Below are 22,921 nucleotides of genomic sequence, written 5' to 3' on the forward strand. Positions count from 1 at the left end.
TCACAATAGAGGCGAAGTTGAACTCCGTTCAAAGCCGAGCTAGTGCTCTATTCTGTCCCGTTGAGCTGTGCTCAACAACGTTCCTGAAGGCTGAAATCTCTAAGCGCTTCTAAAGCCCTATCAATTTTAGAGGATCTTTTGCCACCTCACAGGCGGCGATGGATCTTAACTATAATGCTCTCCTAAGTAATTAGTACCGGTAATTTCAAGTGAAACGAGAAGGTGTTGCTTACTCGCGAAACAAATAGTCTAACATACTATGTTAATATGATGCTACATGGTGCTAGTCGGTGCCAAGCTACTGGTATGAGTAGTCCATCATAGCTTTTGAGCCTATAGGGTGAATTTAGCCTATTTAGAAACTTGTCCGTCAAGGGCTGGCTAAGTCTTCACGAGCCATATTTGTGCTGCCACACATACATAGTTCCTCCTCTACCACAGGATAATTCCTATGCCTCCTCCAAGGATGGACTGAAACATCAATGTATCGTAGCGAGAGCACATTGCAGACAGAACTAGATCTCTAGCTTAAACCCGCCTCCATACGCGTGCAGATATCCCGACTCGGCCTAGATGGGTGCGGTTGGCCTTCTTCACATGTTTTTATCATTACTCCCATAGTCAATGCAACTGCTTTGGGGCTGGCAAGGATGACGAGGCAATGGAGACAGACCTAGGATGTGGTTATGGTGAGAGGCAGCGGAGTGCATGCAATAAATTACCCCGCCACTATGAATTTATAGGTGCCTTAGTTGTGCATAAGTCGAATGTCAACAGTCTCTCCACACTTGGTGATCTACCACAAGACGTTGGCTTCTAGGTTCAGGGCGTCGGGTTTAATAAAACTTGAGACGCGTCATGTATATTCTTCATATCACTGGAAATTCATGTGATACTTACTCGCAGTCACTATTTCATAGTTCGTATACCCAACGTATCCCGCAAATGCCGATCAGTTCGGCCCAAAGCCAAGGTTGGCCTCAGACGAATACTGTTATCTATCACACATCGGATATCCCGGAGATCCAATTTATTTGGGACAACGAGTCGGCTCTGCCCTTATTCAGAATCTCCACCAATGATAAGATTATCGTACTTTCTTTACTCAAGCTATGGGATACTTAGACTATCCTAGAAGAAGCCATCTAGTCATACATATGCTGTACCAAGCATCCAGTTTCTGTTTCTCTCTGGAAATACACCGTTTGCTTAGCAGCGTACTTGACCTGAGAAAAAGACTAGATCTCCAACTATCATGTTACCTCCCCAGCATCACCTCGACTTCCTGGCGAGCGTCTTTCAATTTCTCAGTAGTCCGGATCTCTAAGATAGCAGCCGGGTCAAACAAGTACCACGGCGCGAGGTCCTGGATGAAACCCAATCAACCCGAGAGAAAGCGCTTGCACTGTCAATTGTTGACGGCCACAGCGCTCCAACCTTGGTCGGATAATCGTCCCATGCATTTTGCAAGACCCACTGGATATCGCGGCCACTGCCAGAAGCTGCCGGGCCCAGGCGCAAAGGCCACAAGTTGGTCCAATCGACCGCACAGATCACCAGTCGGCCAACATTTAACCAGTTTATACCAATCGGATGCGGCTTATTTGCCAAGGTGACCCCTATAGAAGTCAGCGTGCGAAAGCCTTCCTCGTAGGTTCCGAAAAATCAACTTGAAGACGAAGTTGCTTCGGCTAGAACCGAGGTGGCTTAAGTTAGAGAGCTGTAGATATCAGTAAAATTATTCAAAGGCCCTGGAGAAAGATTGATAGTCACCTCGACAGCCTTCTCGCGTCGTAGAATTTGTCCAGCAAGGACATGGTAGCTTACAGTGGATGGAATAGTCATGGAGATTATGAGTCTGGGAGAGAGAGTTGAGGAATGGTACGATTTGGTGTGTACACCTTCAGTAAGTTAACTCAACACTTTTATAGTATTTCTAGAAGTAATAAAATAAAATTCCAAAACAAAAAGGCGAGCATGAAGAGTGCTGCTTAGAACTATGCTATCCCAGCCACAGTGGACTTGCACAAAAAAGACGACCTACCCTCAATTAAAGAAAATTCACTACTGGCACTCTAGTTCCCAATAATGGTCCTTCACCTACTGTGATAATGGTCGGAATTCTCGACACATGTGTTCGCTGGAGAATTTGGCCTAGGGGTTTTCCAGGACGCATGTCATCAAACACAACCAGTCCCACATCTCCAGTACGCTGAATCACTTGGAGAATAAGATCAATTCAGTGATCCGTTTGAGTCTATATCATCAGCTAAGGCCAACAATTGTTCAGCCTTGCATAGACGCACCTACACGTCCGAGTGATGTCCGCCTCAACTCCTCGAACGCCATCTTTTCTCGGTAATCACCGCGATGGACAAACTCGCGCACTAGATCGATCCAGTGAAATTGGTGGAAAGCCGCGATGAGTGTGAAGTATTTGTTTCCAAGCTTGGTCGCATTTTCTTTCGGCTCACCAAGAGCATCCATGTCGTGTCCGTCGATGAGTATGAGATCCGCTAAAGTATGTGTCTAGCTAGAGTGGAATGGCGCGTGTTGAATTCACTCACTTACCTCTTTCTACATCTTCCCATGTTTTGCTTAAATCTGGTGGTACTGACCCTTTGAACAGTGGCGTGCTGCCAAATTGAGCGTGGAATTGAACATTCTGGTATCTCACGACATCCCACAACGGAGCTCATGCTTGTTAGCCGACACTGGGTGTATATTAGATTTAGAGAAGCATACAGTGTACTCGGTGATACCCAATATCCTCTGTCCTCTGTCTAACACTGGGGAGCGTGACTACAAATAGCGCAAGTGATGTGATGAGTAAGAGAAAAGTGCTGAAAAGGGGCCATTTTGGAATTCGCTGACTCCATGCGCCGTAGGAATCCTTGCCATGCACTTGCCAGTTTTCCTTGCTTAATTCAATATTCCCTAGCACCTGTTCATCCCGATGTCCACCCATTCCAGGTCCTTTTAGCGTACCAGCAAGCCAATTTTCTATCCTCTTGCCGAGTAACTTTTGTTTCAATCTTTTAATTCTCTTCCGGTGCATCTCTTTGATAACTTGTTGATGCAGGGTCCGGGCTGTCCTCCCTGGCAGTATGTCTCCAGACAGCATGTCTCTGAAGCATCTATTCATGCCGGTGAAGAAATCGTCAACACTATCAGACTCAGAGGAAATCCGAACGTGTGGGCCGTCACAGGTGCAATGGCGGTCATGTTCACAGACTTGCTTGAAGAGATGCACACCTGCACCGTCCTCTATTGTCCAGCGTAGTACCCCATCCAAGTCGGTCGCGTACGATACTTTCATGCATTTGACTTCCTTTAGTCGGCAGAATTGCAGATATATAATCTGGTGATCGTAGAATTCAGCATTATACCATGGGAAATATCTGACGCTCTTCAATCCCTGTCCCCCCTGATGCCACCTGGATTTCCTACTGTTCAAAAACTGCACATGCAGGCCTCTGATCGATGGTGTATGTATGATAATATTGACAAGATTCTGAACATTGTACCACAGGCGTATCAAATCACCAGGGGACGCAGGGTTCGGTGGGTAAATTCCGATGTGTATAGGCACTCTGTGGAATGGAAACTCATCAAACCCGCGTTGAGTAGCATCTTTCTTCTCTTCTATTAGCCATGATATATGTAATTTATCGATGCGAAACGCTAGCCATTGTTTTTTCTGTGGGTTAATACGAATCGAGACACTAATATGGGAGTACAAATGATGTGATATTTCCGCGTACAACTCCTTGCTGGTGCGAAGAATAGCGAGACGTGTTTGTCTCCGCTCGAAAATTGGGGGACCGCTTATTGTGCGAATAATATGCCTTGGAAGCAGCCAGTCCCAGATACAAAGCCGCACTTCAGGTGGCAGTCTTGCAAGATTTCCCAGTCCAGCGTTTGTAAGAGACATAGTGGGTGCTTGCTGGGGCGAATGTAAAAGCGACCAACACTTGAGGTCGCGCAAAAAGCCTAAGTTTGGTGGATATTGGTCCAACTAAGGGCGTGACTCGCTTGCAACTTGAGTGACGTGCAAATGCCGTCAATTGGATACTCTTATACCATGCCTTATATTCTAGGTTTTAGACACTAGAAGACGTCTAGCGGACCAGTCGAATCATTAACGCAATGAATATAAGGCTGGGTGTGTCCAACCATATAGAATTACGCTTTATAAACAGGAATATGAGCTTCCATGAGCATACTGCAGTGTCGTATGCTTCTACCAGGTGACTCTACATGAACCTGATATCTGCTTTTACTCAATACGAGTCATTGACTTGGAGAGTTTCAAGAAGTCACTTTATTGGTTAAGACAGAAGATAGCTAGAAACATAATCAGGTCTAATACTTGAGTAAAAAGTGGTATGTATTCGTAATGTATAGAAATGAAAAGCTACAAATCCCGCTACAGTCATGCTAGGCGTGCCGATTCGCCGACAACTGATCGTTTTGTCAATATCGCTGAATGCTCATTTAACTGCTCCCAAGAATGTGCATCATGACATGCTTGTCGACTTAATCGGACTGCCCGCTTCGTGCGCATTCTCATCTCTGTTTCGTATACGTCAAATGCAGTCTTTTGGTCAGTCTGCCCAGAGTAAATTTGAGCAATAGCATCCGCCAGATGGAATGCATCCAGAAGTCCGTGATTTGCAGCCTCGCCGCGATCTAGTCTTCGTCAGCATCCTTTCATTGTCCGGACAGTTATGTGCAACTTACACATTGTCATAGCATGCGCAGCGTCCCCGGCCAGCGTCAAACGGCCATTCTTGTTATCCCAGTCCAGGCATTCCCAGTCCGCTAATTTGATTTCCAAGACGGGGGTCCCTTCAGGTATCTTTTGCACTGTATTTCTTAAAACGGGTACAAAGCCTTCAGCCCGGCGCTTCATGTTGGCCAGGCGGTCCTTATCAGTATCCGCTACCTCATCAGCGGAGGTATGTACCGGCCAGGACATGCAGATCTGTGCTCGATACCGTTCGCGCTCTGTACCAGCTGTTCCATTCACGAGTGGAGTCTCCAGCATAGAGAACCAGAAGAATGCCCCGGTCTCAGGATGACATCCTTGAAACAAAAGCGGATCCATAGACCGAAGCGGTTTAATATCCTCCGGGGAGAGATCCACAGCGACTCCTGTAAATCGGATCGGTAGCAGCACGTTATTGTATGCATCAGGTCTCAACATTTGTCTGATCGCTGACCGACTACCCTCAACTCCCACCACCATTCTTCCGGTCACAGAGGATCCATCACTGAACTCCAAATTCACCTTTTCTGGTACAGTCTCCAAATCCACGCCCACCACTCTTCGATTCCAGTGCACACGGTCCTCGATTCCGTGAAGCAAGGCCTTTCTCATTTTCTCCCGGTTTACGCGCCACCGCACAGACGGCGGGATCTTGAACTTCGGCTCGCCCGTGGCAAGATTTATAAACAGAAAATTCCCATTGTCGTTCAGTGCAACGTCCGGGTCGACTTGGACATCTTGAATTCGGGCTAAAACGTCTGCGGGAAGTATCTGCTGGAGATATTCCAGCGCCCAATGGAGGGTTATAGCCCAGCCTTGACCGCGAGCATCGGGCGTGGAGTCTCGCTCATATATTTCAAACGGGATACCTTTCTATTGGCTGTTAATATGGATTCTACTCTAACCCCATGTTGAGGTTAAAGTGTAGGGTGAGCAAAAACCTTCTTTAGAGCCTGGCCGAGGGTTAAGCCGACAATGCCGGCGCCAACAATAAGAACGGGATCCATGATGTTGCGAGTCTTTGTGATTTCGTTGAGGAGCAATACATGGTAAACGTGTTGTCTTTATGACTATCATTGCCATTGACATCATTATCATCTTGACTTGGGACTTTGGGTCGGCTAAGTTGAACGTTATCCGACGATCGGACCGTCGCATAGATAAGTGAACGCGATGCGGGGGTGGCTTTGGACTTCAACCTCCCTGATTAGCATTGACTTGTTGCCGTCGGAAACTGCCGATCGTCTTGAGGACCGTTCAACCGCGAATCCGTGTATAAATCATTGGTATATTCACACTATATCCAACCATACGACAACAATCAGCCAGAGAAGCAAAAATGACTGCACACGAAGCCCTGAACCCTATCCACCCGTCCGTCCTGCCTCATTTGGACCCAGTCTTTATCAAACTCTACAATGAAAATGTCGCCAACACCCCAAACAAGCCTATAGACTTGTCCATTCTGCGATCGAAATATTCCGTGCTGTACTCTTATGGCACCGGTCCAGCCCCCGAGCCAGCTAAAGTATATGATGCAACCGTTCCGGGATATAAGGGCGAATTGATCCCCGTCCGAGTATACGAGCCCTCGTCGCCGGGGCCGTGGCCAGTGCATATTGATTTTCACGGCGGTGGTATGTTTTACTTTCTCATATTCGATTGTGCTCTTCCTTCCCTGTCTTCAATCTTGAGATGCGATCTAGCAGAAGACTAATGCCGACCGCAGGCTGGGGTCTTGGCGACCTCGACACTGAAGCTCATATCTGCAAGCATCTGTCCGTCAAGGCAGACGTTTGTGTAATCGATATTGGGTACCGTTTGGTCCCAGAGCAGCCGTTCCCCATTGGCATCCAGGACTCCTTCGCCGCCCTGCAATACATTCATGCCCAGGGCGGCTCCAAGTTCAACATCGACACTACCCGCATCTCGCTCGGTGGCGTCTCAGCCGGAGGAAACATTGCCCTTATCGTTGCCCACCTTGCAAGAGATGCCAGCATCCCTCTAAAACTCGTTGCGGTGGGCACACCTGTCATTGATGATATCTCCAAGTACGCCTCCGCAAGTGAGTCGCCATACCCCTCCGTCCAACAGATGGAGCACGCGCCCACTCTCAACTGGGCCCGGTTGAAGTGGTTCGATAATCTCAAATGGGAAAGCCTTTCCAGCGATGCGGCCTTGAGGAAGAAGCAATTAGATGAAATCAGTTGGTATGCGAATGCGATGAATGCGCCTGATTTTACCAACCTACCCAAGACGGTGATTTACACTGCGGGCTGTGATCCGCTACGAGATGAAGGAGAGGCGTACGCAATGAAGTTAGTGGAGGGTGGTAATGAAGTTACGCTCAAGAGATTTGAAGGCGTGCCACACCCTTTCATGCATATGGATAAAGGTATGCCGATTCCCACTTTTGTTGACCATGTTTTAAGAGCATTACTGACGAGACTTTGGCACAGACTTATGGCAGGCGAGTGAGTTTATAGACAAGACAGCTGCGCACATTCGTGTTGCTTTACATTAGCCTTGGTGTATTATACTTTTAAAGCAACAGAATCTGATATAGAAAGAATACTTGAACTATCGACGCCTTCCTTTCTAGCCCAGTACTCTTGTATTCCTAATGACTCGTCGCGACCATGATTCAGCTGTAAATTTTGTGTGAATACCTTTGTGGTTTATAAGATTAGTATATGAATATAGCCGTCGTCTGACAAGTACTAAAGCTTACCAGACTGGTCAAAAAGGCTGAATACCAATCTTACCAACAAACCCACTCCCCAAGTGTAAACTGGCTAGGCTTCGCTTTTGCAGTTGAAATATCACTTACACTGAATAAAACATTCTTAACCGTTGCCATGAGGCACAGCCCTTTAGTATCGGTGGTCAACAATTAATAAGATCGCAGATGCTTGCTCTGGGTTGTGTTTTCACCGTGAGGCCGCAATTTTTGTGTAGATAGGATTTCTGGAATTAAAGCAGTGCCGATTACCACAGCTGTACATGAAAAGCTCTGAAGACATTGTGAATTATGTATGAATGCTAAGATGATTTCTTCTGTTTGTAGCTTTGATTACAAGAGCTGTTTGTATTTTTCTCTTCAAATGCGCATATCCCACGCCCTAGCCTAAGAGGCCTGCTCCAACGCATACAGCTGTTTCGCTAATGCCACCAAGCTGTCCTTCAACGGCTTAAACCTCACATCCAACATCAGTTGCGCCTTTCCTGAATCACACGAGTAATGCGTATCCCGAATCCGTTTCCCAGGCTCCCCCTCTGCGATCCTATCCTGACTCTCCGGCAGCGCTTTTCGGACTATATCGGCGATCTCCTGCGTGTCGTACGATCCCTCCGTCACCAAGAAGCGCTGGTGAGACGGTAGATCCACGGTGAGCGCCTGGAGACTAGTCCGGGCAAGATCTTCAACGTCAATCCAAACTAGAAATTGCTCGTCAATATACTACTTTTTTATTAGGACGACAGAAATAGCAGGATTTACCAGGAGCCTTCGTAGGCGGGATTCCATTGCCCTTCAACACATCCCACACGATCTGGTTGCTGGCATTCAATTGCGATAACGACTCAATCGGATGGATCATCTTGCCGAAGACCATTCCGGGGCACAAGGTAACTAGCTGATAGCTGACTTCGTGGTCGCGAACGTAATCCCACGCTGCCCTCTCGGCAATCACTTTAGATGCTCGGTAGGCAATTGGCTGTGTTGGTTAGTGCTGTGCAAGAGTCCAAGCTAGTCATAACAGACAGGGGAAGGTAGATGAAAAGGAGACATACAACGAGACTCGCATTCTTTCCCTCTTCATAGGTCAACGGACACCAATCCTTCTCTGTATACACTTTCCCGGGCTGCAGCCCCAACGAGGCATCATAAACCGCCGCAAAGCTCGACATAATCACTACCTTTCTGACTTCGGGATACTTTGAAGCCGCTTCGCATACGGCGACTGTTCCCTTGAGGGCGGGAATAAGGAGCTTCTCCTCGAATTCCCCGGGCGCGGCGTCGTAGGTGAACGCGCTGGCCAGATGCAAGATGCCCTTGCAGCCGGCCACAGCGGGCGCAAATTGGGATACATCGGTCGGGTCGGGAATAACTACCAATTCGAGGTTCGTTGTATCCACGCCTGCTGCAGACAGGGCTGCTTGCGTCGCGGTCGCCTTTTGTTCGGAGCGGACTGTGCCGCGGACGTGGTGGTTTGTGGAAAGAAGGAGAGAGATGCAGTGCGCGGCAATGAAGCCATTGGCGCCTGTGACTAGGATTTTCGACATGTTTGGCTCTATGACTTTTTGCAGAGTAAAAAAAAGGTTCACTGATGCTGTCTGCGAGAAGCTGTCGGGCATTGCACGGGTTTTATGCTAAGCCAAGTTGGGGGGAGACTCCAAATGGTCGGCTATCCAACGTCCGTCGGATAATTGGGGTAAGAGCGGCGGAGAACTAAACCGATCGTCTCATGAATCCGACGCAATAACTTTCGGAAGGGTACGTACTGCTTATCCTTATCGAGCAGTTCTGAGGGTGGAGTCTCTGGTCTACGAAGGATTGGATACGTAGGAAACGAATTGCTTTTCAGCGTTTAATTATATCATTCGTTGATGGCAGACTATTTGCAATACTGATAGTAGTAACATTATGAATCCTTGGCGCGATCGACCCCTAGTACATTAACCAGCCCCTAATACACATACCGAAAGTTCACGTCGTCATGGACGTCTTCTTCGGCCGTCCTTCCGTTCGCCAATTTCCCTTCCATGCGGCTTCTCGCCGGCGTTCCCAGGCGATCGGCTCTCGCATTTCGTCGCCCATACACAATGCGGAGGGCAGTGGATACGACTATCGCGCCGGCGTTGACCGCTACAATCGTGATTTTGGCCGGTATATACCTGAGATCGTTAGATTTGACGGTGCATAGAGCTACTAGTAGCGGTGCTTACGCAGGAGCATCCTTCGCCTGGAAGGTTTGGGGACCAATCACATTCGCAATGCTGAATGCAGCGGAGACAAGAGAGCTGCCGGACACCTGGAACGCTCAGTTATTGCTCAGTGTGATTGGAAGGATAGGAAGATTATACCTTCATCGTATACCCTTTGAAGTTCGCTCCGGTCCAGGCGAAAATTAGTGCCAATGGAGCCACAGTCTACTTCAGTTAGCTTCACTCTGTATCGCCCAGTCGGTAGAAAGGATATCCTATACCGTATTGACCATGTAAATGCCCACCAAGCATCCTGCTTGGTTATCCCTCGGCAGAAACGACATTAAACACGATCCCAGCAACGTCGGGATTAACAATACATCAATCGCCAGCCATCGCGAGAAGCCACGAGCGATGGCCCATGTAGACAGGGTCGTTGCCGCAATGCTGACTACGCCCGAGGGCATATTGAGCAGCGCACTCTGCTTCGACGTATATCCGAAGTCTTTGATAAGAATGGACGAGAAAGTGGTAATAACACCGCTGGGGATGGTGATCAAAATGGTCAGTAGGACGAGAAGCCAGCTTTGCAAATCACCAAATGCTTCAATCACCGAGCCCCAGCGAAAGACTTTCTGGCCGACTCCAGCTTGGTCGTCTCGAAGACGTTGTGTAATTCGGTCGCGCTCGGTGGGACTGAGGAACTTGGCTTTCTCGACATTTTCTGGTAGAACAAACAAGACCAATAGAGAAGCGACTACATTAACCACGCCTATCACGACGAACATGATACGCCATCCATGGAAGGACATATTCGCAGGTGCGTGCTGAGCAGCGAACGAAATCAACCCTCCGACGATCTGGCCCATGCCTAAGCCGCAGTACCAGAACCCATATCTCGGTGTGGACTCGGCGCGAGTGTACCACATGCTCGTGTACATCGTGAGGGCGGGTGCTGACCTAGTCGTTAGTGGTATGTTCTGAAGCGAAGACACTGTGACATACCAATGACTGCCTCCAGCATTCCGAGCAATACACGTAAAGCTATCATGCCGGCGAAATTCTGTGCAGCTGCCGAGCAACACAGAATCACGCCCCAGAGGAGTACATTGACCCCAAGGACCTTGGTGATGGGGAATTTCTGTAGAAGAATACCTGCGCATATTAGCATATATAATAGGCTGGAAGATTCGAGGAATGCTATACACACCCTGGGGGATTTCGGCCACGGCATACGCCAGGAAGAACGCCGTTGCCAACCATGAAAAGTCATTCCCACTCATATGCAGATCAGTTTGAAGGCCCATGACATTCGCATACTGTCACCAAGTCAGCGTATTTCACAACCCAGTGCCAAGGAGTAGCGCCCTCCTTACATTCAGTGAAATTTTGTCCACAAATTGCAGGAAGTACGTGAGAAACATGACAGGCAGGATTCGCCAATCGACTTTCCGAAGCAGCGCCCGGTCATCGTGCAGATCGCCGACGGCGTAGTCGTCGCCGGACAATTTGCCGCTCATTCCGATATCTTTTTCGTTGGTAGAGGTCATTTTCACTGCGTTTGCATTTGAGCAATTTAGACTGAAGGGTGGCATGATCTTAAAGGGATTCTAGCTAGAGTTAATTCAATGCAACTACACTGGTCCTAGTCCTCTGACGGTGTATACTTTCCCCAGACTGATAGCGAGCCGGAAGTGGAGCCTGTTATGCATCCGTCGCATAGATAGGCCGGCCGGGCTGTCGCACCGATAACGTCGGATGAAGCTTTGCCGCTGCTATGAATGACCGTAGACGTCACTTCACTAGTCGTGCAAAGATATAAGACCCATCGAGAGTATGACTTAGGATCATCATTCGGATCAACAAGAACACGCACGACAATGCCCTCTCGCACTGACTCTCCTCTGAACGTTGCCGTTATTGGCGCCGGTCTTGGTGGCCTTTCGGCTGCCGTGGCCCTCCGGCGTCAAGGACACTCTGTGACGGTGTATGAGCGATATGATTTCGCGGGCGAGGTGGGAGCCTCGCTCAGCGCTGCTTCCAACGGATCGAGGTTCCTCGAACAATGGGGTGTGGACGTCAAGGCCGCAAAGCCAGTACGATAGTCTATTATGCCTTGGTTAAACCAACACTAACAACCTCAGGTGATTTTGAAACGATTGATTATGCACGATTGGTCTACTGGGGAGGTACAAAGCGAGTACGGATTAGGAGACTATAAATCGAAGTTTGGGACGGTGTGTCTTCCTTCCATACCTGAAGATATTGCTTGGCTAAAGAGTCACAAAAAAAGGATTACAACAACTTCCATCGGATCGATATCCACAAAGAACTTCTCAAGTCGGCCTTTGAAGAGCCCGGCGAAGGGCCAAAGTGTACACTTGAAGTGAATCATAAAGCTACTGCTCTTGATGCAGAAGCAGGTATCATCCAATTTGAAAACGGCGCTTCAACGACAGCCGATCTGATCGTCGCGGCTGATGGCATTCGTGTACGTCTTCTTGCCCCAATAACCCAGTTACCATTGACAAGGTACTAAATAAGCAAGTCTTCCTCTCGTAACCTAATCGGAATAACCCCCAATTTCACCATGTCCACCTCGTGTTGCTACCGCTGCATCATCGGTGCCGATAAACTGCGCGCCCTCGGACTCGACGATTATATCTCCAATGAAGCCATCGAGTATTGGGGCGGGTTCGGTATCGACAAGATTGTCATGTCTCCCTGTAGCAACGGCGAGGTCGTAAGCTGCTACTGCTTCTACCCGGCAGCATATAATGAACTCCGTGAAGATGGATGGAATATCTCCGCTACGCCCCAACAACTGGTGGATACGTTCCCCGCTTTGGATCCGAGGATGAAGAAGCTGATGTTAAATGCGGAGGATATTAAAATGTGGCGATGTATGTATCCTCTCCTCTTTTTACTTCGGACGGTTCTCCTAACGATATAGTGTATCGACATGAGCCTTACCCGTACTGGGTTAAGGGCAAGGTTTGTCTTCTCGGTGATGCTGGTATGTTTTTTCTTTCCTCCTCTTGATGGAAGATTCGATCGTACTAAGAGACAGCCCATCCCATGATGCCGGATCAATCCCAAGGGTCTTGTATGGCTTTCGAAGATGCCGGCGCTTTAGGCCTGGTTTTCCACCGCACATTCCGCGAACAATACAGCGTCGCCGAAGGACTTGGCTTATATGAAAAGCTGCGCAAGCCGAGAGCCACCCGTGTGCAGGAAGCTAGCTTTAGGGCTCGAGAAGATCTCAGCGAACGCATTGGTTGGAGTTCTTCAGCCGATCGGCCTGGGAAGTTGACGATTGAGGAAGTTTGTGGATACGACATGCAAAAGCATTTGGATGAGTTGGTCGCCGCGATTGCACAGTAGATAAATGAAGTTAACGTCTTATGTATTGATTATTTACAATATATGATTTCCATCGCATCACTTCGTTATTTATACAACGTCTCATACAAATACCATCCCGGGGAACAAACTATATCTCACCCTGGCCCAATTGCAATCAGCCTCATCCGCCCATACAGTCTCCAATAACTGTCGGGCGTGCGAAATATGTCCAAATCCCAAAGTATTCTCCATAACCATTAGCCTTTCCTTGACCAACATCTGTCTCTCAACATCTGTGCTACTAGCCCCAGCAATTACCAGCGGGAAAAGTAAACATCCCTCTACAGGACTACCATATGGAATGGTCATCACAGCATTGAGAATAGGAGAAACCGCGGTTTCCACCATCTCGTGGTGCGGATCATACCCATCAACCACCTGATGCAGGCGTAGTCGTACCGCCCATTCAAAGGCCGTAGTAACTTGATCTGTCTCGTAGTCCGTACCCGCAGCGCTGTCATATTCCGCTCTCCACGAGTCCAACTGAGACTGAACATGGGAGGCAGCCGTTCGAAACCCAAGCTCGGAGAGTTCATCAACGCGACGGCTACGGTGTGCCGCGAGCAAGTTGACCATACCTAGAAGTTCGAGCAACGCCGGGACCATCCCAGAGACAGCATCTACGGGGGCAGACGAGAGACTGCAAATGGACTTATTCGCGGTAAGGTCAGTGAGTTTCGCATCCTCCCGAAGAAGCGGTGGCTTGCAGCGGGATATCGTCGACATGGAGTCCAGATATCGGAACAGCTGCAGACAGAACCTCCCTTCCAGTGTCGATTCAAGGCTACTGTCTCCCACTGAAGCAAGGAGTGCACTAGCTGCTTTCAGATGCCACTCCCACGCATGAGAACTGCCATCGCATAGCTCGGTTAGACAGAGGAGTAGCACCGTTGTGCAGGCTTCTAGGGTGGATTGGCCGTCTGCCGTTGATAGAAGTTGTTTGACTTGCGCCAATGCTGTTTGGGGTTAGCTTCACTGGATCCAACCGCGGGGTTATGCATACCTTTTCCCTGGCGCGCTAATGCGCGATTCCAGATGCCTGGGTAGACACGTTTCCAATGGCAACCGCTCAAGCCTAGAATCACACTAGTCACCGTGTCTGAACTGGCTGCCATCGGTAGCAAGATCGACAGAAAGGGATTTCCACCAGGATCCCCGGACCGCGATAATGAGCGCGCTACGATATGTAGATAGTGATTGAATAGCGAGCGCTCTTCGTCATTGTGCAGATAAGGGTTGGCGGATCCGCAGGGCGATGCGACGGGGACGATGATCTCCTCCACGGCCAGCCATGGGAATGAGCTTCCTATCGGATCATCCACGGCATGATCGGAAGGAGAGATCGGATCTGGGGTTGCTAGAGATAGACTGCTTTCGGAAGAGGGGGGAAGCGACGGGTGGCTGGAGCTTGGGGATGACGGGGAAGCTTTCCATTGACAGGGGAGGTTTAAGCGGCGGCAATCACTGCATCGAGGGTGGATCTCGTCGCATTTCTTCTTCCTGCTGAAAGTTAATACCCGCGCTAATACGTAGTAGCTCTTGTTTCGTGTAGGTGGTTTTACCTCGCCTTGCAGCACAGGCAACCGCCGCGCGATCGGGATGCTCGAGGGCGTCGATGGGCTATGGTCTTGGGATCTAGTTTTCCGCCTGGGCGTTGGGGTTCGCAGATATGCCCTAGGCCTAACAGGAGGCCAGATTAGCTCAGTCATTCCATCTTGAATGTGCGATACACGTACGAGCGCAGCGGGAACAGGGGGCATCCCCGTCACAGCGTTGTTTCTATTCACTGTCAACAGCGATGACATTATCTGGATTTCAGTATGTAACGTACAATCTTTGCGCATCGCGCGCATACACGACCAGTGGAATTCATGGCGGTAGTGGTGAAGCCACGATCATAGCATCCATGATGCAGAGAGTGAGGAGAAGCGACGGAACGAAACGGACTCTTATCGCTCCGACGCGACGGACGGCTCTAAAATTGATAAAGACTCGCAACTCGGAGGTTCTATCGTCGGTGATTCGTGGATAAGACCAGGAGAGGCGATATGCAGCCTATCATCGGCATTTCTCTTATTAATGGATATGCCATCTCCACCAGGACCGCTAATGCAGCAAGACCTGGGGTAATGAAGGAGCACTGACACTTTTTTTCCCCGCATTCTGCCCATGGTTCCGGAGCAGGGAGTTATTCCGTCCTCTTTCGCTTCCTCGACTATGATTCCGTCTCCCAGTACGGAGTACTATATAACCCGATCTCTCTCTACCAGGTCTTCTATTTCCATCTTTGCAATATATATATATGTTTATTGCAAAGGCCCACTCAACCCACCTTCACTTAACAAGGGACAACATGGATACACAAGCCCAACAATTACCGACCACGAGCTTTTATACTCTTGAACACTTTTAGTTTATTCCATCATCCAGACAATCATCCCGTCCGGCATCTGAGAGGGAAGTGCACGGGTTTCTAACGACAAGCGGAAGAGATTCGATTACCGTATCTCATCTTGAGATTGGGACCTGAAGATGGAGGCACGCAGGGCATCCCTTGATGCTTTCTGTCTTGCCATACTGTTGGAGTTTCGGTGTTGCCTAGTTCAATGTTGCTGGCCTTTCACTACTATCTAATGTGCAAAAAATTGAATATTATGGGCTAGAGCCACCCTAGATAAAGGGAGAGAGGAGGTCATATTGGTGTAAAAAGGAGCTTCCTGGCTTGAAGTTATAGATAGGCTCCTTCGAGGCCAGCAGGGTCATTATGTACCTACAAGGTCATATATCTATCGGTTCGAGGAAAGACGTCCGCTCTGCCTTGTGAAGTTATTGGTCGACATACCGGTAGAATGGCTATGCTTACAGGACACAGTTGGACGATCGGATCTTGCCCAATATAGGGGAAAATTGTATCTCAAAGGCACAGCTGTCAGGGGCCATCGACACTCATCGGTCCTTCAGAGTGATGTTTGCATTATCATCATTGCTCTGGGGGAAATGGCTATCCGAGGACCATTTACAGCAAAGTCTAAACAAATCGATTTCTCACTTGACAACATGAAACTTTATAAAATAACGTGAGCAGATATCACTGAATACTCCGATGCTAACCTTGAGATATAGTTCAACCGGCAGTAGACTGATTTTAGGGTTGCTAGTTTATTATTCCAAAAGTATATATTTGCAAACCCGTTAATCTAGCATCGCCACCAGAATTAACTTTTCAGGATGCAGAAGGGTTTACATTGTAATGTTATAACTACATATAATGAAGAGAATATATACGTACATAGTTATATTTTTCTTTGAAACAAAAACTAGAAGTAACGGACACTGAACTGTGATTTAGATGGATCTGCGTAGCAATGTACTGATTTTCCTTCATAAAGTTAAATTACAAAGAATTTTCCAATCACCCGGCCGGCTGGCCCAATGGCAAGGCGCTTGACTACGAATCAAGAGATTGCAGGTTCGATCCCTGCGTCGGTCATTATTTTTTCTTTCCTTAATTTTTAATCTTTCTTTCCATTACTTACTACTCCACCCGTCCCGTTCTCCACACCATTTTGTTTCGACTCGGTATAGCTTTCATAGAGAAGACCTCCAGCTACACCTCCTATAGCCACGGATGAATTTCTGTGGGGCATGATTATTATCATTTGCAGAGATTGCATGTGATCTGTCATGGATGCGGGAGTCGCAGTCTAGAACGAGGCCAGAATTCACCCTAGCCAGTCCCTGTTGGTTGATCATTCTAATCTCATAACCATATTTGACGAAAAAGTATCTCCGCTGGAGGATCCAACAATGTCGATCGAGCGGGCACCAGTCAAATCGCGCCAGTCACCACTGATACGTCTATCTCACGCACGAGAAAGGCTTCGGGACTGTGGAGAATCTGTTTTTGATCACGGCCTGTAGTGTAAGTAGCAGTACTGGGTGAGGAATGAGGGATTAGAGGAATCCATCGTAGGTACATTGATCGATACGACGTCATTATGTAAATGCAATGGATGGAGAAGAAATACGAGAAATGGTGTTGAATGTAGAGACCAATTGCAGGATCCAAGCTGTTGGGATTGGATACAGATGTCGTATATTAAATGGTCTCTTGATGACCAGGGTCTTCGTCCAGCGACGGATATTTCCCCGCACTCCCGCATGACTTTAGGTACCCAAAAAGCTGTTTCGGAACTAGATAACTCAAAAATTCAAGTAGGTAGGAACGTTACATACAGAAGACCAGACTTCCAGGGATTCGAAGACAAAAAACAAAGAACTGGCGAGACCGAACCTTATCTTCTCTTTCTGTATCCAAGCGCCACGCTGAGCGCCCCTTGGAGCGAGGACCCGTGCGGCGTACTAATGTACTCGGTCTCATTGGCGAGCGACCAGTGACACCAATCTCAAGCACCCAATGGGGTAGACTCCACCTCTCCTGGGAGGAAGAAGACATGGCTAAGCATGGCCAAGAGAGTTTCTTTTGGTCGCAAAGGTCCGACAAAGAGGTCGGCGAGGCCGACAAAGAAAAGGAAAACACATGGTGGCGACGATGCCGAGGTTCATCCCAGTCTATAAAGAATATATACTAGGTCCTCCGTACCTAGCTACTCATATATATCAAAATCTCATTTTCGTTACCTAATAAATTGCTGGGAGCTTGGAGTTTGGGGGGCAAAATGACGGTTCCTGTCACTGGGTTCCTTTTACATAATAAGCGGTGCTCCGTCTGGGGAAATGATTAGATTAGATTTCCCGGTCGCATTCTGTTAATAATGAGAACCAACGACATGGACAGGGATGGAGAAGCACCCCAGTAGTCTATCTTTTGACTTTATCTGGACCTCCATGGTGATCCTGTATCATGATATCCATGGCCACGAGGTTTGGATGACATGAACGGCCCATCTTCCTTTTTTTTCCCATCCGTTTTGCCTGCCAAGATCATGCCGAGAGAATGTAAGAATGGCCAAGTTCGGGAATCCGACGGGTGGGGTCGGAAGAAGCGAGATTAGAACGAGATCCAGGGAGAAAATGGTGTAATCCAAGTCATTTCCAATCATGTGGCCGCCCCATCGTAAGGTAGCCTACTCCTTCCTACTCGAGTCACTTACCTGCCATGGACAGTTTAGTGTTAGTGTTGGTATGAGTAGTCGAGACAGAGTTCCTGCTCTCCAGAAGAGAAAATACATTGATCGGCTCTGATTGACTGGAATGTCGGGATTTAGCTTCTAGCAAGGTAACATCGCGTGGTCGAGTTTAAGCCTGATGGTCCGGGGTAGACGCACGGAAAGGGTAAAACCGTCCAAGTCAGGTGTGGCTGACTCAGCCGCATGGCCAACCTCCCACCAGTAGAACGACTCCAGGCTTCATCTCGAAGATAGGATGCCCTGAGTACCCCGTCTATTGTGAGCGATAGGAGCTACAGCACCCATGGATGATTGGGGTGCCAAGGGCCTGAGGTTGCACTCCAACCTACCAGCCAAGCAAGCTGCCAAGCCATGGTTCCTTCCCGCGACTGGTGAATTATACTCCGCTGGTGCTTCTTTCTCTGCGGTCAGACAGTTTTTGTTTGGGTCCCTAATCCGCTTATCGTCGCGTAATTTCATTCGGTTCAAAGTTCTCTATCTTGCCCTCTAACTCGGTCGGGTGGTTCCGAACCCAAGTGCCAGAGCCAAGCCGACCATTTGATGTCTCGTCCAGTCACCCATTTTCAATGATGAAGGTTTGTCCATCTGGCATAAGGCCACTGGGGATTTTCCCGGTTATCAACGGGTGGTCTTATGTTGGGGACCAGTGACTGGTTTGAGATAATCCTCCGTGGCTGGCCTTGGATCGTATAGAAGATAGGACCAGACGACCTACTTTACTCGGGATGGAAGGTGTATGGAAGTCGATACTAACGTACTTACTAGTCATTGGCATGTCGTAGTAGGCTAATCTAAACCACGAGTGGCAATTGGACCGGCATGGGTCATGGCACGCGATAAACCATCCCAATTGCCTTTTTTTTTTTCCTTTCTTTTTTCGCTTTTATGATTTATTATTATTATTATTTTGGGTGACTTTGGTTTGACACTTGATTTCCCCTCTCACTCGTTCTTTACCACGCACCCTCCCCCAAATCCTAATTCTCGTCCCACATGAACCACCAATGGTATTAAAAGCCTGGATCTTCTCCCCGTCTTCCATTTCCTTCTTTTCTATCTCGACCACAGTCACATACACATATCTCCCCCCTCTGTGTTCGTTTTGTCTGCGCGCATTGCTCGACTCTCCACCATGAATTCCTCCGACCCCACGGAGACGGTCGAGGTTGCCAAAGCGACGGCCAACCTGCATGATGTCCACCTGGATGAGAAGAAGCCCGCCTCTATTGATAAGGACTTGGCGATCACGCCGAGTATAGAAGAGGTCCCGGCCACCACAGTCGTGGGCGCAACCGCCGGTGATACCGATCTCCAGAAGACCTATCCGACCGACGAGGAATTGAGAACCCTGCGTCGAGTGTGCGGACAAATCCCATGGACCGCATACACCGTGGCGTTTGTGGAATTGTGTGAACGATTCTCCTACTATGGAACGACGGCCGTTTGTGTGTCTCTCCCCATTGGCTTATCCTCCCAGAAATCGCTTGCTGACATGCAGTAGTCGTCAACTTTATCCAGCGCCCCATGCCGGCAGGCTCCTCCACTGGTGCGACCTATGATAATTCACGAGTACCGGGAGCGCTGGATATGGGCCAACAGGCCTCCACTGGTTTGACCTTGTGTAAGTCGCATGCCCTGTATCGATAGTCCAAGTGAGTCCTGACCGTCTAGTCAATTCCTTTTGGTCCTACATTATGCCCATGGCTGGTGCATTCCTGGCCGATCAATACTGGGGTCGATTCCGCACGATCATGTACTCCATCGCGGCCGCTTTGCTCGGTCATTTGATCCTGGTCATCTCCGCTATTCCCAGCGTGATCTCCCACCCCAATGGCGCGATCGCGTGTTTTTCCATCGGTCTGATCATCATGGGTATGGGAACGGGTGGTTTCAAGTAAGGCCTCTACCAATCCTCCTCACGCCGAGGTTCTATATACTGATGCCCGCCAGATCGAATATTTCGCCCCTCATCGCTGAGCAATATCGCGAGGAATATCCATACATTAAGACCCTTGCCTCAGGGGAGCGAGTGATTGTGGATCCCGCCATTACCGTCCAGCGCATCTACCTGTACTACTACTTGACTGTCAACATCGGTTCCATCACGGGCCAAGTGAGCATGGTCTATGCCGAGAGATATGTTGGGTTTTGGTTGTCATACTTCCTGCCAACATGCCTGTTTCTGTGGTGCCCGACGGTGTTGTTCTTCTGCCGGAACAAGTACTACCGGGTGAAACCACAAGGCTCCGTCTACGGACAGGCGTTCCGGCTCTGGAAGCTGGCGATGAAGGGGCGGTGGTCGTTGAATCCGGCGCGGCTGTAAGTGTCCCCACGTGTTCCGTCGGGCCAAAGCTATACTGACCAACCAGGTTCAAACGCAACGACAAGCCATTCTGGGACGCGGTCAAGCCGAGTGCTCTGGGCCCAAATCGGCCTCAGTGGATGACTTTCGACGACGAATGGGTCGACGAAGTTGCTCGTGGCCTGAAGGCATGCAAAGTGTTCCTGTGGTACCCTCTCTTCTGTATGTCTTCCCCCATTGTCGCTTGCTTCCCCCATACTAATGGAGCGTTGTTCAGGCTCGCCTACAACCAGATGTTGAACAACTTGACATCTCAAGCGGCCACTATGCACCTTGGTGGCGTCCCCAACGATATCATCAATAACCTCAACCCTCTTTCCCTGATCATTTGCATTCCGATCTTTGATCGGGTCATCTACCCTGGCTTCCGCCGTCTGGGATTCAACTTTACCCCCATCAAGAGAATCACGTGTGGGTTCGTCGTCGCCGGCTGCTCCATGATCGCGGCCACGGTCATCCAACACTACATTTACGTGAAAGGCCCCTGCGGCAAGGAGGCCAACTACTGTCTCGATGAATATGGAAAGTACTCGCCCATCTCCGTCTGGACCCAGGCGATTATCTACATCCTCGGTGGTATCTCGGAGATCTTTGCCTCCATCACCTCCCTCGAGTATGCCTTCACCAAGGCGCCCAAGAACATGCGGTCGATCGTACAGGCCGTCGCGCTCTTCATGAACGCCTTCTCCTCAGCCATCGGCCAGGCCTTCGTCGGCTTGTCCAAGGATCCCCTGCTGGTGTATAACTATATGGTGGTGACGATCCTGGCCTTCGTTGGTGCTATTGGCTTCTGGTTGAGCAACTACAAGCTGGATCGGAGGGAAGACGAGTTGAACAACCTGCCGCAGAGCAAATATGTCGAATCGAGTGGCGTGAGTGTGGACGAGGAGACTGCCCGGAAGTAAGCGAACGGACCGGTGCGCCATATACCCTGTTACGTGGAGATGTAATGTGATGTTAGTTATGTAACTTATTCAGCTATGTTTGGTGCATTGACGCCTCTCAACTTTGATTTATGATCATTCCCCGTAATCCGTATTCTTGACCATGCACATGTCAAGGGCGCAGGAACCAGCCATTCTGTCCTGAACATCGCCCCTAGCTTGCAGGCTTCCTCCAAGGGGAGAGATTTTTGGTGCGATGCCGCGTACCTGATTGCAACAGTTATGGGTGGCCTGAGGGTTGTACCTAACCAATGGTGATGTGCAGGACAACAATACAATCTTAAAGACGAAGAAGAAGACAAAGAGAAAGGAAAAGGAAAAAGCGAATGCGAAACGATATTCGCGAAGCGTTAAAATATTTAGTTTGGTGGTCTCCTCAAAGGCTCTCTTAGCTAGACAGGTCGGGTGCGCTAGCGATTCGATTTATGGTGCCGTACCTTGCATAGATAAGATATCATATGCATCTCACCAATAATTAAAGATAGTTACGTACGTACGTACATCCTAAGTAGTTCCCAGCTTGCCCATGCATATCACCACCATCTACGAATATTTCCGTGCCTAGAGAATAAAGAACAGAAAAATAAGACATTGTAGAGGATGAGCTCATCTTAGAACCAAGCACGTAATCTGACGCCAAATCTCCACTGTGGAGCAAAGGAACTTTCCGTTTCTTCAACCAACAACTTTGTGTCAGAACAGCAAAACTCTTGACTTTATTACGCCAACTATATAGGGACATGTGATGTTATTATCTTTCCCATTTATATAACAAACATTTATCTGGTGTACCGAACGAAGGAGGTACTTGTTCGGAGGCGAGGGCGTGACTGTTGACAACCCTAAATCAGTGAGAATGCATTTGCCATGAAGATGCTCAGATACGGCGGGAAAGAGACGATCATCAAATGGCCCCCCTTTATTGGATGATCATGATGCCATATCCGCTAAATTAAGAATCTCTGAAGGTCCACCGCGTTGAAAAATCCCTTGTTGAAGGTCATCTGGGCAGTCAACCTTGTACCGACCATATACTATTGCATCTGCAGAGCTTTTGAGATCTCATACCGATAGCTGTAGCCGAACACTCATACTGGTGGGTCCGAACTTTAACTTACATACAGCACGGCAATATTGATTGGCATTTCACCTCTGGATTCGCTTCACTCCCGATGTATGCTTGTTCCTAGACGTGCGGCGCTCGCCCAGCTCGGCAAATCGTTTGATGGCATCATGCCGTCGCCCGCAATCGCAATCGCGATTGTGGACCCCCAAGGCTGTCCCCCGCATGCGAGCTGTTCCCCACATCTGAGCTGATGATATATTTATGGAGCCCAGTCGCAGATTCTGTACAGCTTCCCAT

The 22,921-nt window shown here is 48.8% G+C and overlaps 7 protein-coding genes across 7 annotated transcripts; 3 read left to right on the plus strand and 4 right to left on the minus strand.

Moving 5' to 3' along the window:
- Positions 1-1,258: 1,258 nt before the first annotated feature.
- Positions 1,259-2,487, minus strand: ANOM_003066 (uncharacterized protein; the record flags this gene model as incomplete). Its single annotated transcript, XM_015548323.1, has 3 exons — positions 1,259-1,366; positions 1,438-1,619; positions 2,307-2,487. The coding sequence occupies 3 exons, from the start codon at positions 2,485-2,487 to the stop codon at positions 1,259-1,261; spliced, it is 471 nt and encodes a 156-aa protein (XP_015409193.1).
- Positions 2,488-4,435: 1,948 nt separating this feature from the next.
- Positions 4,436-6,389, minus strand: ANOM_003067 (FAD-dependent oxidoreductase; the record flags this gene model as incomplete). Its single annotated transcript, XM_015548324.1, has 4 exons — positions 4,436-4,692; positions 4,744-5,644; positions 5,713-5,790; positions 6,168-6,389. 4 exons carry the CDS (start codon positions 6,387-6,389, stop codon positions 4,436-4,438), a joined length of 1,458 nt encoding a protein of 485 aa, XP_015409194.1.
- ANOM_003068 (alpha/beta hydrolase) lies at positions 6,111-7,295 on the plus strand (the record flags this gene model as incomplete). The annotated part of the gene is made up of 3 exons (XM_015548325.1): positions 6,111-6,408; positions 6,501-7,166; positions 7,231-7,295. The coding sequence occupies 3 exons, from the start codon at positions 6,111-6,113 to the stop codon at positions 7,293-7,295; spliced, it is 1,029 nt and encodes a 342-aa protein (XP_015409175.1).
- Positions 7,296-7,898: 603 nt separating this feature from the next.
- ANOM_003069 (uncharacterized protein) lies at positions 7,899-11,247 on the minus strand (the record flags this gene model as incomplete). The annotated part of the gene is made up of 10 exons (XM_015548326.1): positions 7,899-8,209; positions 8,271-8,487; positions 8,564-9,116; positions 9,473-9,667; positions 9,719-9,804; positions 9,857-9,922; positions 9,979-10,652; positions 10,703-10,852; positions 10,908-11,016; positions 11,074-11,247. 10 exons carry the CDS (start codon positions 11,245-11,247, stop codon positions 7,899-7,901), a joined length of 2,535 nt encoding a protein of 844 aa, XP_015409176.1.
- Positions 11,248-11,577: 330 nt separating this feature from the next.
- ANOM_003070 (salicylate hydroxylase) lies at positions 11,578-13,081 on the plus strand (the record flags this gene model as incomplete). Its single annotated transcript, XM_015548327.1, has 6 exons — positions 11,578-11,793; positions 11,842-11,934; positions 11,991-12,188; positions 12,246-12,600; positions 12,651-12,713; positions 12,768-13,081. The coding sequence occupies 6 exons, from the start codon at positions 11,578-11,580 to the stop codon at positions 13,079-13,081; spliced, it is 1,239 nt and encodes a 412-aa protein (XP_015409168.1).
- Positions 13,082-13,162: 81 nt separating this feature from the next.
- ANOM_003071 (Zn(II)2Cys6 transcription factor) lies at positions 13,163-14,975 on the minus strand (the record flags this gene model as incomplete). The annotated part of the gene is made up of 5 exons (XM_015548328.1): positions 13,163-14,058; positions 14,106-14,602; positions 14,665-14,782; positions 14,839-14,881; positions 14,934-14,975. 5 exons carry the CDS (start codon positions 14,973-14,975, stop codon positions 13,163-13,165), a joined length of 1,596 nt encoding a protein of 531 aa, XP_015409167.1.
- A 4,409-nt stretch (positions 14,976-19,384) lies between these two features.
- On the plus strand, positions 19,385-21,519 carry ANOM_003072 (putative MFS peptide transporter; the record flags this gene model as incomplete). The annotated part of the gene is made up of 6 exons (XM_015548329.1): positions 19,385-19,697; positions 19,754-19,873; positions 19,924-20,146; positions 20,203-20,571; positions 20,622-20,780; positions 20,832-21,519. The coding sequence occupies 6 exons, from the start codon at positions 19,385-19,387 to the stop codon at positions 21,517-21,519; spliced, it is 1,872 nt and encodes a 623-aa protein (XP_015409166.1).
- Between the last annotated feature and the right edge of the window lie 1,402 nt (positions 21,520-22,921).

The sequence above is a fragment of the Aspergillus nomiae genome, assembly GCF_001204775.2.
Source record: "Aspergillus nomiae NRRL 13137 chromosome Unknown contig00057, whole genome shotgun sequence".
Taxonomy (NCBI): Eukaryota; Fungi; Ascomycota; class Eurotiomycetes; order Eurotiales; family Aspergillaceae; genus Aspergillus; species Aspergillus nomiae.